General features: G+C 38.3%; 1 protein-coding gene across 5 annotated transcripts in view; it reads left to right on the forward strand.

Moving 5' to 3' along the window:
- The window catches only part of LOC145498201 (uncharacterized), a 172,041-nt gene that overhangs the window by 149,079 nt on the left and 7,507 nt on the right, over positions 1 to 15,455 (forward strand). Inside the window, exons 1-4 of one of the 5 annotated variants that reach the window (XR_014050799.1) lie at positions 447 to 821; positions 1,798 to 1,862; positions 10,905 to 10,985; positions 11,743 to 11,972. The exons of 1 other annotated variant lie outside the window; for it this stretch is intronic. Coding sequence is in view for 3 of the 4 variants with exons in the window: in XM_081478103.1 (XP_081334229.1) it covers positions 631 to 821; positions 1,798 to 1,862; positions 11,743 to 11,789 (303 nt within the window). In the remaining variant the exon portion in view is untranslated. Of the gene's footprint in view, positions 1 to 446; positions 822 to 1,797; positions 1,863 to 10,904; positions 10,986 to 11,742; positions 11,973 to 15,455 lie in introns of those variants that run through there. 3 more of the 5 variants (XM_081478104.1, XM_081478103.1, XM_081478105.1) reach the window with 3 other exon arrangements.

A 15,455-nucleotide genomic window follows, 5' to 3' on the forward strand; every position in this document is an offset into this window, starting at 1 on the left:
TGTATTGAAAGGTCTTTGTAGGTTTGAAATGTGTTCGCACATCAAGTATAGATTCCTTGAGGAATCTGTCATATTTGTACACTACAGTGTCCAAGAAAGTCGTCTCTATTTCTGATATTTCAGCCGTGAATTTGATAGTAGGGTGAAAGCTGTTTGCCTTCAAGAGAAATTCTTCTATGTTGTCTCTGTTTGTGTCCCACATTGATATGATGTCATCAATGAATCCGTAAACGCACGCATCGCCGGATGTAAATTGACGACTTCCGCTCGAATATTTTTTTCTTCTTTAATTCGTGAGCCATATAATAAACAACTTAATAACCTCGACCGTTCAGTTGTTACGGAAAAATCTCAAACCTCGGCCTACTGTATTGACCTTGCTATTGCTTGGTCAATACGGTAAGACCTCAGTTTGAGACCTGAGATTTTCCCGTAACGACCTCACTCTCGGTTATTAAGTAGTTAGTATTGTACAAGCAAACATTAGATACCTTTAGAGGGCATTATGAGTATGAGATATACAGTTGAACCTCTATTAAGTGGTCACACTTGGGGAAATGGGAGGTGGCCACTAAACAGGGGTTTGTTTACCTTGAATATTTTCAACATCGGGTTAGTTTCTTAGAGATCATGGAGTCACTTCAAGACAATCATAATAAATATGTGTTTGAATGTTTTAACATGCATTACTTTCTATTTTGGACTCTTATCTGCCATCACCTTTTCCAAAACAAAGTTAATTTAATATGTGTATTAAATTTTAGGTGGCTGTTAAATAGGGGCAAAGACAATAGAAACACCTTCATTGGGACAAGCAAAAGGTACGTAGCCATGGCCGCGTAATATAGGTAACCAGTTAATAGGGGTTTGATTTACAGTATTTTACTGGCAATAATTTCAGGACTTTGATAACTGGCGGCTTACTGTGATAGGTGGCTGCTTAATAAACGTTTGACTGTAATATTTGAATAGGGGAGACTGTACTGATATGAGATTGGAAGGAAACCTGATAATCATAAGTACTAGGTACTCATACTCAGATCTCAAGGTTTATATTCACATACACTGTATGGTCAGTCTAAAACGCAGACTGCAGGCAGCAGACTGCGGACTGGGGCTAAAATGCAGACTGAGGGTAAACTGAAGACTGCAGACCAGGGTTGAAATGAAGTCTACAGACTGCGATGATCAATCAAATCTTCATATCTTTCTCCACAGTTCAAATAGATGATCTTTCATATAATCACTTGTAATGATAGAACTGGTAACATAATTCAGGTAAATAGTCTACGGTCTGCATTCTGCATTTTGCCCCTTGCCTGCAGTCTGCATTTTATCTCCACTCTGCAGTCTGCAGTCCACAGTCTGCGTTTTAGACTGCCTGATTATATCCCTTGTTATGGGGTAGTGAAGTTTTGGTGAATGCTCTATGGACTTCTTTTTATGTTGCATAACTGTAATGATTTGATTTAATGCCCTCCTTCCAGTAAGCACCCTCTGTCTGATAAGTGTTCTCCTTTGTGTTGTTTTTAATAAGCAGCCCTATTTTGATAAGTGTCCTTTTTACAAGTTAAAAGCCACCATACTAAAAGTAATATTCAAGACATTGCCATATGCTGTTTCGAGGAATGAATTATGAAATCTAATCTATTCCATTAAAAATGAACTAGTTTAAGTTAAAAGAAATAGTAGTAGACAATGCATGATTATTGTACTGGTACTATGGTACAATGATACTGTTATCCTACAGCTTTAGAATGATAAAAATAAAATTCAGTATGGCATTCTTGATTTCAGATCATTACTGTTTGCAGTAAGTTTGATAGAAGTGGAGGAAGACAATGTATACCCTCTTGAAGTAGGTAATTTTAAAATGATTGTATTTAATTGTAGCCTCTTTAATGTTCTTTGGTGCCAAAAACCTTGCTGGAATAGTGAGGTCGACATGACGAGGCCAAGGTTTGAGATTTTCCCATAAAGACATCACCTTTGAGGTTAATAAGTTGTTTATTATATCTATGGCCTTTTGCTTTTTTTCAAGCCTGTAATCAGCCTGTGCGCATTACAAGAATGAGCCAATCAGGTAAAAGGTGAAGGATGCAGACAAGCCAAGAGGCCAATCAGGCCAGAGCTTATCCCAGTATTGTAGCATGAAGCAAAAAGGAATATTCTACTCTCCCCTGGATGGGATGCTAGTCCCTCACACAGTTACCCCCAGCATTAAATTCTCTGCTACCCATTTTTACACCTGGGTGGAGAGAGGTACTGTGAGAGTAGTGTCCCTCCCAGGAACACAATATAATGTCCCTGGCCAGGGCTTGAACCTGGACTGAGTCCAGCACACTTACCATGTGGCCACCACACCTTCACTAGCCAATCAGAGTTTGCGTTATATTGGCTACAAACACAAGCCACATAAAAATTGGTTATAGTAAACTAGTTCCTAACTTCCCGCCTCTTCCCGTCTACTCTCTTGCCTCCTTCATGACATCCCATATTCTCTCCCCACAATATAAACCTCACAACAGTGAATCTCAGCACGAGTTCTTAACAAGAAGCAGGGTTTGTTTGTCATGTAGGATCAGAGGGATTCTTTTTTGCTGGAACAGACACTGTTGATTGCCTGCAAAAATTTGGTTGCAGATGAAATCTGAGCTTAAGTTAAACAGCACAGTTCATGTGTAGTTAAAAACAAACCATGCAAATGACTTTGAAGCCAGCTCAAATTCTGGTCCTGCAGTTGGATTTCACCTTGAAATTATTATAACTTTTCTTCCCAGAGGTAAGACCTATCACTTGTATCAGCCCAGTCTCCACATATCAGTTCTCCCCCAAGACATATGCACCCTTCTATTATTTATTAATATATAGATTTAGACAAGCCTAAAAAAGAAGCTCCTGGGATGGGTTGTTCAAAGCCCAATTAAGCTAACCCAGGATAAATGATGAGAGTTTTGTAGCTTTGCAGTGACATTTTGTATCAGTATAGTTTGGCTTCTGTTTTGAGTTTGCATAGTCTTAAAATACACAAAACAAAAGCAGTGAAAAACAATATACAAGACAAATATACAAGTCAAATTTACACTTCAGTTAACTTTTAATCCTGGGTTAGCATTAACCGGCTTCCGGACAATCCAGCCCAGCCATTTACAACAACTGAAGATGACCTGACATGAGCCTGCGATCCAATCGAAAACCAGCACTTGGTCAGCAGTCAACTTCAAGAATGCTTGACCTTGATGAGGTCTCAGGAGTCTGCGATGTGGTCATATGATACTGGACAACACATACCTTCTTTTGGGAGGTGTCAATTGACCATAACAGGGATGTCCAATATCACAGAAGGATGTTATGCATGTAAACCAAGGCTGCATGTCTCTGTGGTCCTATTAGCTTGAGTATGGCCACTATCTTGTGGGACTCTGTTGCTGTCACCATTGTGTCGCCCTCGCCATTGTGGGTACAGTGTACATGCCCACAAGCAATACTGCTAGCCATGATCACCTTGAGAAAATCAATTCATGGTTTTCCTTTTCTTTCATTTGAATATAAGCCCCTCCTTTAGATGTTGTACCTCTTTTTGCATATAAGCCATCTCACAACATATTGGCCTTCTTCGAATGCAAGCACCTTCTCCAGATGTTGTCCCTCTTTTTGCATATAAGCCATCTCATGACATTGGCCCTCTTCTCAGATACAAGCCCATTCTCCAAATGTTGTCCCTCCTCTTACATATAAGCCATCTCACAACATATTAGCCCTCTTCTTAGATATACATGTAAGCCCCTTCTCCAGATGTCATCCCCTTTCCTACATATAAGCCATCTCAGGACATGTTGGCCCTCTCTCCAGATACTGGCCCTTTTCTAAGATGTACCATAAGCCTTCTAACTACATGTTGGCCCTCCCATCAGATGAGTCCGTTCTGCAGATATTGAATTCTCTCTCCACATGTTGATCCTCCTTGAGGTATGATACTCACGCCCAATGTTGTTCTCTTTTAAGGTATAAATCCTATCTCTGCATTTTGGTGTACTTCTTGCAGGTGGATCCTCTTCTCAGATTTAAGCCATCTCCCCATGCTGGAGGGAAACTCTAAGCTTTGAGGAACAGATAATGTTCAAGGAAAAATATCCGCACAGTTTTTTAAAATCAAATGGGGACTTAAGTGTTTGGTATTCCTCAAATGTTTTTTGCAACCTTAGATATAACCCTGCTCCTAGATAGAATCCTTTTCCCTAGACATAAGCCCTCTCCTCCTAGATGTAAGCCCTCTCCTAGAAACATAACAATAAAGTTAATGTTCTCCCTGGATATATTCCCCCTTCCATGATATAAGCCTTCTCCCCCTATACACAAGCCTTCTCCCCTAAGATAGTAGCCCTTTCCTTAGATATAAACCCTCTCCTTAGTTGTGTATGTAAGCCCTTTCCTTAGATATAAGCCTTCTCCTTAGATATCGACTCTCTCCCTAGGTATAAACTCTTTCCCTAGACATAAGCTCTCTCCCCCTAAATGTAAGTCCTATTACTAGATATAAACCTCCCTAGATATGTATACCCTCTCCCTAGATTTCTTACCCTCTTACTAAATGTAAACCCTTTCCCTAGATATAAGCCCTCTCCCTAAATGTAGACCCTATCTCCCAAGATGTATGCCCTCTTCCAAAATAATATAAACCCTCTCCCTAGGTATAAGCCATTTCCCTAGACATAAGCCCTCCCCTTCTTGATGTATGCCCTCTTCCTAGATATAAACCCGTTCCCTAGATATAAATCCCCTCCCTAGATATAAATCCCCTTCCTAGGTATAAGCCATTTCCCTAGACCTAAGCCCTCCCCCTCTTGATAAATGCCCTCTTCCTAGATACAAGCCCTTTCCCTAGATATAAATCCCCTCCCTAGATATAAACCCCTCCCTCGATATGAACCCCTCCCTAGATATAAACCCTTTCCCTAGATATGAACCCCTCCCTAAATATAAACCCTTTCCCCAGACATAAACCCTCCTCCTAGATATAAACCCCTCCCTAGATATAAACCCCTCCCTAGATATAATCCCCTCCCTAGATATAAACCCCTCCCTAGATATAAACCCTTTCCCTAGATATAAACCCCTCCTTAGATATAAACCCTTTCCCTAGATATAAACCCTCCTCCTAGATATAAACCCCTCCCTAGATATAAACCCCTCCCTAGATATAAACCCCTCCCTAGATATAAACCCTTTCCCTAGATATAAACACTTTCCCTAGATATAAATCCTCCTCCTAGATATAAAGCCCTCCCTAGATATAAACCCCTCCCTAGATATAAACCCTTTCGCTAGATATAAACCCTTTCCCTAAATATAAACCCTCCTCCTAGATATAAACCCCTCCCTAGATATAAACCCCTCCCTAGATATAAACCCCTCCCTAGATATAAACCCCTCCCTAGATATAAACCCTTTCCCTAGATATAAACCCTTTTCCTAGATATAAACCCTCTCCCTAGATATAAACCCTCTCCCTAAATATAAATCCCTCCCTAGATATAAACCCTTTCCCTAGATATAAACCCTTTCCCTAGATATAAACCCTTTCCCTAGATATAAACCCTCCTCCTAGATATAAACCCCTCCCTAGATATAAACCCTTTTCCTAAATATAAACCTGTTCCCTATATATAAACCCTCTTCCTAGATATAACCCCATTCATTAGACATTAGCCCTCATTCGCCAGGTATACATCCTCTCCCTAGATACACACCCTCTCCCTAAATATAAACCCTCTCCCTAGATGAAAACCCTCTCCCTAGATATAAACCCCCTCCCTAAATATAAGCGCTCTTCCTAGATATAAACCCTCTTCTTAGATATAACCCCTTTCATAAGGCATAAGCCATCACCCCTAAGCTATACACCCTCTCCCTAGATATAAACCCTCTCCCTAGATATAAACCCCCTCCCCAAATTTAAGCGCTCTTCCTAGATATAAACCCTCTTCTTAGATATAACCCCTTTTATAAGGCATAAGCCATCACCCCTAAGCTATACACCCTCTCCCTAGATATAAACCCTCTCCCTAGATATAAACCCCCTCCCCAAATTTAAGCGCTCTTCCTAGATATAAACCCTCTTCTTAGATATAACCCCTTTCATAAGGCATAAGCCATCACCCCTAAGCTATACACCCTCTCCCTAGATATAAACCCTCTCCCTAGATATAAACCCTCTCTAGATATCAACCCTCTCCCTAGATATGAACCCTCTCTCTAGATATAAACCCTCTTCCTAGATATAAACGCTTTCCCTAGATATAAACCCTCTCTCTAGATATAAACCCTCTTCCTAGATATAATCCCTCTCTCTAGATATAAACCCTCTCCCTAGATATAAACCCTTTCCCTAGATATAACCCCTCTCTCTAGATATAAACCCTTTACTTAGATATAAACCCTCTTCCTAGATATAAACCCTCTTCTTAGATATAATCCCTTTCATTAGACATAAGCTCTCACTCCCAAGGTATACACCCTCTCCCTAGATATAAAACCTCTCCCTAGGACAAGCCTGATAGGCCACTAGGCTCAAACACAGACTCAAAAGCTGACCCTAGATATAAACCCTCTCTCTAGATATAAACCCTCTCCCTAGATATAAACCCTTTCCCTAGATATAAACCCTCTTCTAAGATATAATCCCTTTCATTAGACATAAGCTCTCATCGCCAAGGTATACACCCATTCCCTAGATATAAACCCTCTCTCTAGATATAAAACCCTCCCTAGATATAAACCCTCTCTCTAGATATAAACCCTCTCTCTAGATATAAACCCTTTCCCTAGATATAACCCCTCTCCCTAGATATAAACCCTCTTCTAAGATATAATCCCTTTCATTAGACATAAGCTCTCATCGCCAAGGTATACACCCATTCCCTAGATATAAACCCTCTCTCTAGATATAAAACCCTCCCTAGATATAAACCCTTTCCCTAGATATAAACCCTTTCCCTAGATATAAACCCTCCTCCTAGATATAAACCCCTCCCTAGATATAAACCCCTCCCTAGATATAAACACCTCCCTAGATATAAACCCCTCCCTAGATATAAAACCCTCCCTAGATATAAACCCTCCCTAGATATAAACCTTTTCCCTAGATATAAACCCTTTCCCTAGATATAACCCCTCTCCCTAGATATAAATCCCTCCCTAGATATAAACACCTCCCTAGATATAAACCCCTCCCTAGATATAAAACCCTCCCTAGATATAAACCTTTTCCCTAGATATAAACCCTTTCCCTAGATATAACCCCTCTCCCTAGATATAAATCCCTCCCTAGATATAAATCCTCTCCCTAGATATAACCCCTCTCCCTAGATATAAATCCCTCCCTAGATATAAACCCTTTCCCTAGATATAAATTCTCCTCCTAGATATAAACCCCTCCCTAGATATAAACCCCTCCCTAGATATAAAACCGTCCCTAGATATAAACCCTCCCTAGATATAAACCCTTTTCCTAGATATAAACCCTTTCCCTAGATATAAATCCTCCTCCTAGATATAAAGCCCTCCCTAGATATAAACCCCTCCCTAGATATAAACCCCTCCCTAGATATAAACCCTTTCCCTAGATATAAACCCTTTCCCTAGATATAAACCCTTTTACTAGATATAAACCCTCTCCCTAGATATAAACCCTCCCTAGATATAAATCCTTTCCCCAGATATAAACCCTTTCCCTAGATATAAATCCTCCTCCTAGATATAAAGCCCTCCCTAGATATAAACCCCTCCCTAGATATAAACCCTTTCCCTAGATATAAACCCTTTTCCTAGATATAAACCCTCTCCCTAGATATAAACCCTCCTCCTAGATATAAACCCCTCCTTAGATATAAACCCCTCCCTAGATATAAACCCTCTCCCTAAATATAAATCCCTCCCTAGATATAAACCCTTTTCCTAGATATAAACCCTTTCTCTAGATATAAACCCTCTCCCTAGATATAAGCCCTCTCCCTAGATATAAACCCCTTCCCTAGATATAACCCCTCTCCCTAGATATAAACCCTCTCTCTAGATATAAACCCTCTCCCTAGATATAAACCCTTTCCCTAGATATAAACCCTCTTCCTAGATATAAACCCTCTCTCTAGATGTAAACCCTTTCCCTAGATATAAACACTCTCTCTAGATATAAACCCTCTCCCTAGATCTAAACCCTTTCCCTAGATATAACCCCTCTCTCTAGATATAAACCCTCTCCCTAGATATAAACCCTCTCCCTAGATATAAACCCTCTTTCTAGATATAAACCCTCTCTCTAGATGTAAACCCTTTCCCTAGATATAAACCCTCTCTCTAGATATAAACCCTCTCTCTAGATATAAACCCTTTCCCTAGATATAACCCCTCTCTCTAGATATAAACCCTCTCCCTAGATATAAACCCTCTCCCTAGATATAAACCCTCTTCCTAGATATAAACCCTCTCTCTAGATGTAAACCCTTTCCCTAGATATAAACACTCTCTCTAGATATAAACTCTCTCCCTAGATATAAACCCTTTCCCTAGATATAACCCCTCTCTCTAGATATAAACCCTCTCCCTAGATATAAACCCTCTCCCTAGATATAAACCCTCTTCCTAGATATAAACCCTCTCTCTAGATGTAAACCCTTTCCCTAGATATAAACACTCTCTCTAGATATAAACCCTCTCTCTAGATATAAACCCTTTCCCTAGATATAACCCCTCTCTCTAGATATAAACCCTCTCCCTAGATATAAACCCTCTCCCTAGATATAAACCCTTTCTCTAGATATAACCTCTCTCTCTAGATATAAACCCTCTCTCTAGATATAAACCCCCTCCCTAGATATAAAGCCCCTCCCTAGATATAAACCCTCTCTGTAGATATAAACCCCCTCCCTAGATATAAACCCTTTCCCTAGATAGAACCCCTCTCTCTAGATATAAACTCTCTCCCTAGATATAAATCCTTTCCCTAGATATAAACTCTCTCCCTAGATATAAACCCTCTCCCTAGATATAAACCCTTTCCCTAGATATAACCCCTCTCTCTAGATATAAACCCTCTCCCTAGATATAAACCCTCTCCCTAGATATAAACCCTCTTCCTAGATATAAACCCTCTCTCTAGATGTAAACCCTTTCCCTAGATATAAACACTCTCTCTAGATATAAACTCTCTCCCTAGATATAAACCCTTTCCCTAGATATAACCCCTCTCTCTAGATATAAACCCTCTCCCTAGATATAAACCCTCTCCCTAGATATAAACCCTCTTCCTAGATATAAACCCTCTCTCTAGATGTAAACCCTTTCCCTAGATATAAACACTCTCTCTAGATATAAACCCTCTCTCTAGATATAAACCCTTTCCCTAGATATAACCCCTCTCTCTAGATATAAACCCTCTCCCTAGATATAAACCCTCTCCCTAGATATAAACCCTTTCTCTAGATATAACCTCTCTCTCTAGATATAAACCCTCTCTCTAGATATAAACCCCCTCCCTAGATATAAAGCCCCTCCCTAGATATAAACCCTCTCTGTAGATATAAACCCCCTCCCTAGATATAAACCCTTTCCCTAGATAGAACCCCTCTCTCTAGATATAAACTCTCTCCCTAGATATAAATCCTTTCCCTAGATATAAACTCTCTCCCTAGATATAAACCCTCTCCCTAGATATAAACCCTTTCCCTAGATATAACCCCTCTCTCTAGATATAAACCCTCTCCCTAGATATAAACCCTCTCCCTAGATATAAACCCTCTTCCTAGATATAAACCCTCTCTCTAGATGTAAACCCTTTCCCTAGATATAAACACTCTCTCTAGATATAAACCCTCTCTCTAGATATAAACCCTTTCCCTAGATATAACCCCTCTCTCTAGATATAAACCCTCTCCCTAGATATAAACCCTCTCCCTAGATATAAACCCTCTCTCTAGATGTAAACCCTTTCCCTAGATATAAACACTCTCTCTAGATATAAACCCTCTCTCTAGATATAAACCCTTTCCCTAGATATAACCCCTCTCTCTAGATATAAACCCTCTCCCTAGATATAAACCCTCTCCCTAGATATAAACCCTTTCTCTAGATATAACCTCTCTCTCTAGATATAAACCCTCTCTCTAGATATAAACCCCCTTCCTAGATATAAAGCCCCTCCCTAGATATAAACCCTCTCTGTAGATATAAACCCCCTCCCTAGATATAAACCCTTTCCCTAGATAGAACCCCTCTCTCTAGATATAAACTCTCTCCCTAGATATAAATCCTTTCCCTAGATATAAACCTTTTCCCTAGATATAAACCCGTTCCCTAGATATAAACCCCCTCCCTAGATATAAACCCTCTTCGTAGATATAATCCCTTTCATTAGACATAAGCTCTCACCCCCAAGGTATACACCAGATCTCTAGATATAAAACGTCTCCTTAGCCCAAGCCTGATAGGCCACTAGGCTCCAACGCAGACTCAAAAGCTGACCCTCTCCTCTGGTATAAGTATGAATGAAACCATTTCACCAGATTCAAGCTCTCTACCAGAGTTAAACTCAAGTAAGGTGTAAGCATTCTCTGCGAGATCTAGGTCCTCTTCACATTATTATTAGTACCCCAAGATATTCGTTCTTCGCCCCTTGATGTATAATTCCCCTAGATATAAGCCCTCTCCCCAGATATAAGTTCAACCCAAATTGAGTTTATCTCAGATTTATACTTTCTCCCCAGGTATAATTTAAGCAATCACACCAGATGCAAACTCCTCTCTCAGTATTAACTTATAAAAAGCCTTACCAGTCTCTTTTTTTAAGTGTAATGATTAATATTATTATTAATTATTAATTAAATAAATACTCTTTTCAACCTCCTCAGGATTGTAAGACCAAATGTTTTCAACCAATTGACCAATGATGTTGAACGTGACAATCTTTCATCACTTTCGCCAGAATTCAGGTAATTTCGCTTGGCAACTTTAGCTTGACCAAAAATAGGTCCGTTGGGCATGCGTATGGAATTAGCCTAAATAATTCTTTTTTCTGCCTTTGGTTTGGTAATTGGAATTGAATTTTAGTTTTGGAAATTCCAAAATATCTCATATGATGGGTGGCCTGTGGATCTGCTTTGGATGTAACTGTGTAAGAAATTTTGCCATGCTCGTAGAAAGGCATTACAAACAAAAGTGTCAGTTGGGGTATGTTCTTAATAAGTCTTTTGAAAACATTTCGCTAGCTATTCAATCAGAATGCATTAGAAACCTTTACTGCCAGTCATCCAGTCAGATAACAAAAAATACAGCTGTTTGATGACAGCACACGACATATAATTGAAATGTTATAATCTTTGCACAAGTGTATCCCGTGATGTTAAATTCATGAACCCAGTTTTCAAGGATGTAAATCATGGAACAGACAATTATAAATTTGTAATTGTCTACTAAATTAAAGGCAGATTTTATTAGTGATGGTCATGAAAATGGTAACTTGGCTTTGATTATTAATTTCCCCCTTAGAACTGTTTATTTAAAATTAGTTTCTTGTCATTTAAACTGCTGTTGTGCAGTTAAACAATAGTAGAAATGTTTACGATAGACAATTGTGCATCTTATTTGTGTTATTTTGGTCTTTTATTTTAAAATGGCAACTGGTATAAAATTTGAGGGAAATCAGATAAGGGTAAAACATTTTTGTTTCAACTTTTTGTTCTTGTTTAGGTGTCAACAGTGAGCAGCTTCAAAGTTTCAGAAGATGGTTTTCATAAGTTCTTGTCACATTTTTATGTTAACACGAGGGGTGAACTCAAGTAAGTTATGCTGTTAACAAGTTTAATGTAGATTTGATTATTTGAGCTATGGTTTATGTTACCTCGTTGATATCAACACATTAATTAGCTAACTAACGTTTGTTAAATTTAAAATCTGTGACAAAATCCTTAAGGCAGAATCAGGTACCCTTGTGAAATAACTTTAAGAATTCCTAGGAATTCCTAGGAATTTCCTAAGAATTCCTAGGAAAAAATTCCTAGGAATTCCTAAGAATTCCTAGGAATTCCTAGGAATCTAAGGTGTGAATTTTCACGGTAATTCGGACTCGGAATTCCTAGGAATTCCTAGGAATTCCAAGTTTACATAGAGCTGACTTGGAATTCCTAGGAATTCCTAGGAATTCCAACTAAAATATACTCACCTTGAAAATTCCTTAAAATTCCCAAAAATTCCGAGGAATTTCTGAGAATAACCTGGAATTTGTAGGATTTTTTGAGAATAGGTTGGAATTTTTGGGAAAATCTGAGAAAAACTGGGAATTTCGTATCATTTGTAGGCCAGACAAAATTTTGATGATAAATGCCCAGCATTAAAATAACAAATAAAGTCACTGACATCACATCAAACAGGTTTTAAATGAATGGTTTATTACATTGGCTCTCATGAATTTAAACATAAGAATAATCATCCTGTTTCTTTTTCATTACATCAAGAATCAAAGGTAAAACTGAAAACAGATATGAAGGTCAAACTTTTACATGTTTGATAAAAAGAGAACTTTTTCAGATAATTTACTTACTTTTTAATTTACAAATCCAACAATTTTCCATACACAAGATTTTACCTTAAATTATTGTTATTGTGTGGAACATATCTGGATTTTCATGATTGTAAGGAATCAATGATAAGAACAAAACTGAGACATTCCTTAAAATTAAAAAAAGGCTGAGTTTGGGCAAACTTAGCTGCTGTTCAGTTATTTCTGTTGATTCTGTAGCTAGCCTCTTCATCTTCATCTTTGTTGTATGACACCTAAAACAAAATTTAAAAAAATACATTACACTGCGATAGTTATGAGGTACTGTAAGACTGAGATCCAAATATTTATGTGCTCACAGTTTAATACATGCAGCTAATTAAGGCCTGACTGTAAGCTGGTTGAAATGTTAAAAGAGAAGACTTAATAATTGTGAAGGTGCTTGTATACTATTGATAAATATGTTACATAAATCTTGAGCTTACAGTAGACTAAATCAAGGTTTTCCTTCTTCTATAAGTGTATCAACAACTCTCGAATTGGAGGATATATATCACGGTTTTTAGCCAAATTTAGACATTAGAAATATTAAAAAAGACACTTAAAACATTAAAGGAACATTTAAATAATAGAGTAAACGCGAAAGAATATACGGATGGACAAAAATTGAAGATCAACACAGATTGCCATACAGTCAGGCTGAAACACACAGGAGACATATCAAACTCATGCAGACTGTGGCTGCCTCGTTGGAGTTTTTGTCAAGAACTTTGACTGGGATCAGCGAGAACTGCTATATTTGTTTCGTTTGAACAAGTGTGGCGAGAGAAACGACTTGTTATTCGCAAATCAAATTGTTTAGGCATGCCCTCTGGGCAACCTAAATTGTTTCAACCTTGCTTTAGCCAGAATTCATTTCATGCCATGACTGAGTGACCCACTCGTGTATGATTCGTGATGACAAAGTTCATTCAAAAGCTTTTGTCTAAATAAAAGAAGTTACTTTGTATAATATAGGGTTACTTGAATTCGATTACTCACCAAATAATTTTGTATACAGCTAATCTGCCCTTTGAATTTTTCCCCGTTGAAACATCCACAGTAAGACTTTCTTTTAGCTCCAAATCTTCGCCAAGAATAACACGTTTCTCGTTAATGACACTCACGTTGTTTTCTTCTAGTCACAGGACCGCAGCAAAAACCATTTTGATATAATTTTGGAAGTGAAATCTACTAATAGGCACAACCGTTAACGCTGAATTCAAAGATGGGCGCCAAAAGAGAATGACTAACGCAATCTTTGCCCCGTTCAGTCACGAGAATAGTCACGTGAAAATTCGCGTGCTGTGATTGGTTCAGTTGATCAGTTGAGGAGAGAATGGGAACTGGAGAAGAAGGAGAGAGAGACTGGCAACGAGGTTGCCAGATCAGTCGCTTTCGATGGTAAGTCTGCTTCCCTTTCCACGCTGTTTTGGTGGTCTTTTGAAAGATGAGTCTTGCTTCAAAAGGAAAAAACTACACAGACTTTTTACGAAGAAATCGAGGAAAATAGAACATACTTTAACTAGTTGATTTGTTCCCAACGGTTGTCAAGATAACAAAGGATTGTGAGGCACTTAAATCAAGTTCACTGCAAAGGTAAGGAATCCAATTTTATAGGGATTTTCTGTTATTATAAGCTATAATTCTAAATAAATCAAACTAAGCAATGCATTGTGTGCTCTTTAAAAACCCCAAAAGCCGAAATTCACCTAAAAGGTTTCAGATCGACCTGAGAAAATGAGATAAATTCTGCGAAATAAGCTTAAGCTTGTTGTAAGTCCACCAAATCGATTTTGAGAGCCCACGTGTTTCAACACCCAGTCAGCACAATGCAGCAAGTAGAAATTTGCAATGCTTATCATTTTTCCCCTTTGAATTATTTATAAGGATTAACATTATGTGAGATCTATAGTCTTTTCAATACATCAAGATGTAGGTTTTTTTTTATTTGTCATTTATTTATGTCGGTTATTTATTTGTTTCCCACTGACTCATAATCTTTTTTATTCTTTTGATTTTGTTGTGTCATGAATTAAAGTGACCGCGAGGACAAGGAAATACAAGAAACATATTGATGATCCCACTATACCCATACCAAAATCTACAAGATTTGACCACATAAATTGCTTAAAGCAGTCTTCCCAGGCCAGTTGATGTCTTCTCCCTCTCTTGCATCACTTTTTCCTGGAGATCATTTCCAGCACCATGAACAGAACACCTCAGAGTTTTCGGCTCACCTGAGTGAGATGGCTGTTGGCAGAAATGTTGTGGATGACTTTGATGGACTATGGAGTCAACCTTTATGCAAGAATTGAAGCTTCACAGAAGCATTTGATGAAATTGAGTTGCCTATACACTGTACCTGAAAAGACTACAGAAATACCAATTGATGTAATACACACAACAATTCAGATTTGTCCACAGACAGTGATTCAGATAATGATGTTGAAGTTTCTAGTTCTGACTCCTCTGAAGAAATTGAGAACTCTGACACTGACGGCCATTCACTGGACTCCCCTAATGAAAGTGAAACTAATTGTTCACAAGAAAAAAACATTTTCTGCCAAAGAATATGCCTGTATGGCTATTCTGGCCTTAATTTCAAGACATTGTATGACAATGAGAGGCTGCTAAAGATATCCTTGTTTTAATGAAACTATGGGTAATTTGTCCAGAGAATGTCACAGTACAGTTTTACAAATGTACAGCAAGTGTGTGGAAACTGTGAGCTTTTCATTTCTGACATCTGTGAGAGATGTCTTCCTCTTTTTCCTAAAGTCATAAAGGATCAAGTCAAAAATTGTTCAACAGTGAGCTGTGATGGGTATGTGTGTGAATCTACAATTATATTAAATATATACAT

Source organism: Orbicella franksi, chromosome 9 (genome assembly GCF_964199315.1).
Source record: "Orbicella franksi chromosome 9, jaOrbFran1.1, whole genome shotgun sequence".
Classification (NCBI taxonomy): domain Eukaryota; kingdom Metazoa; phylum Cnidaria; class Anthozoa; order Scleractinia; family Merulinidae; genus Orbicella; species Orbicella franksi.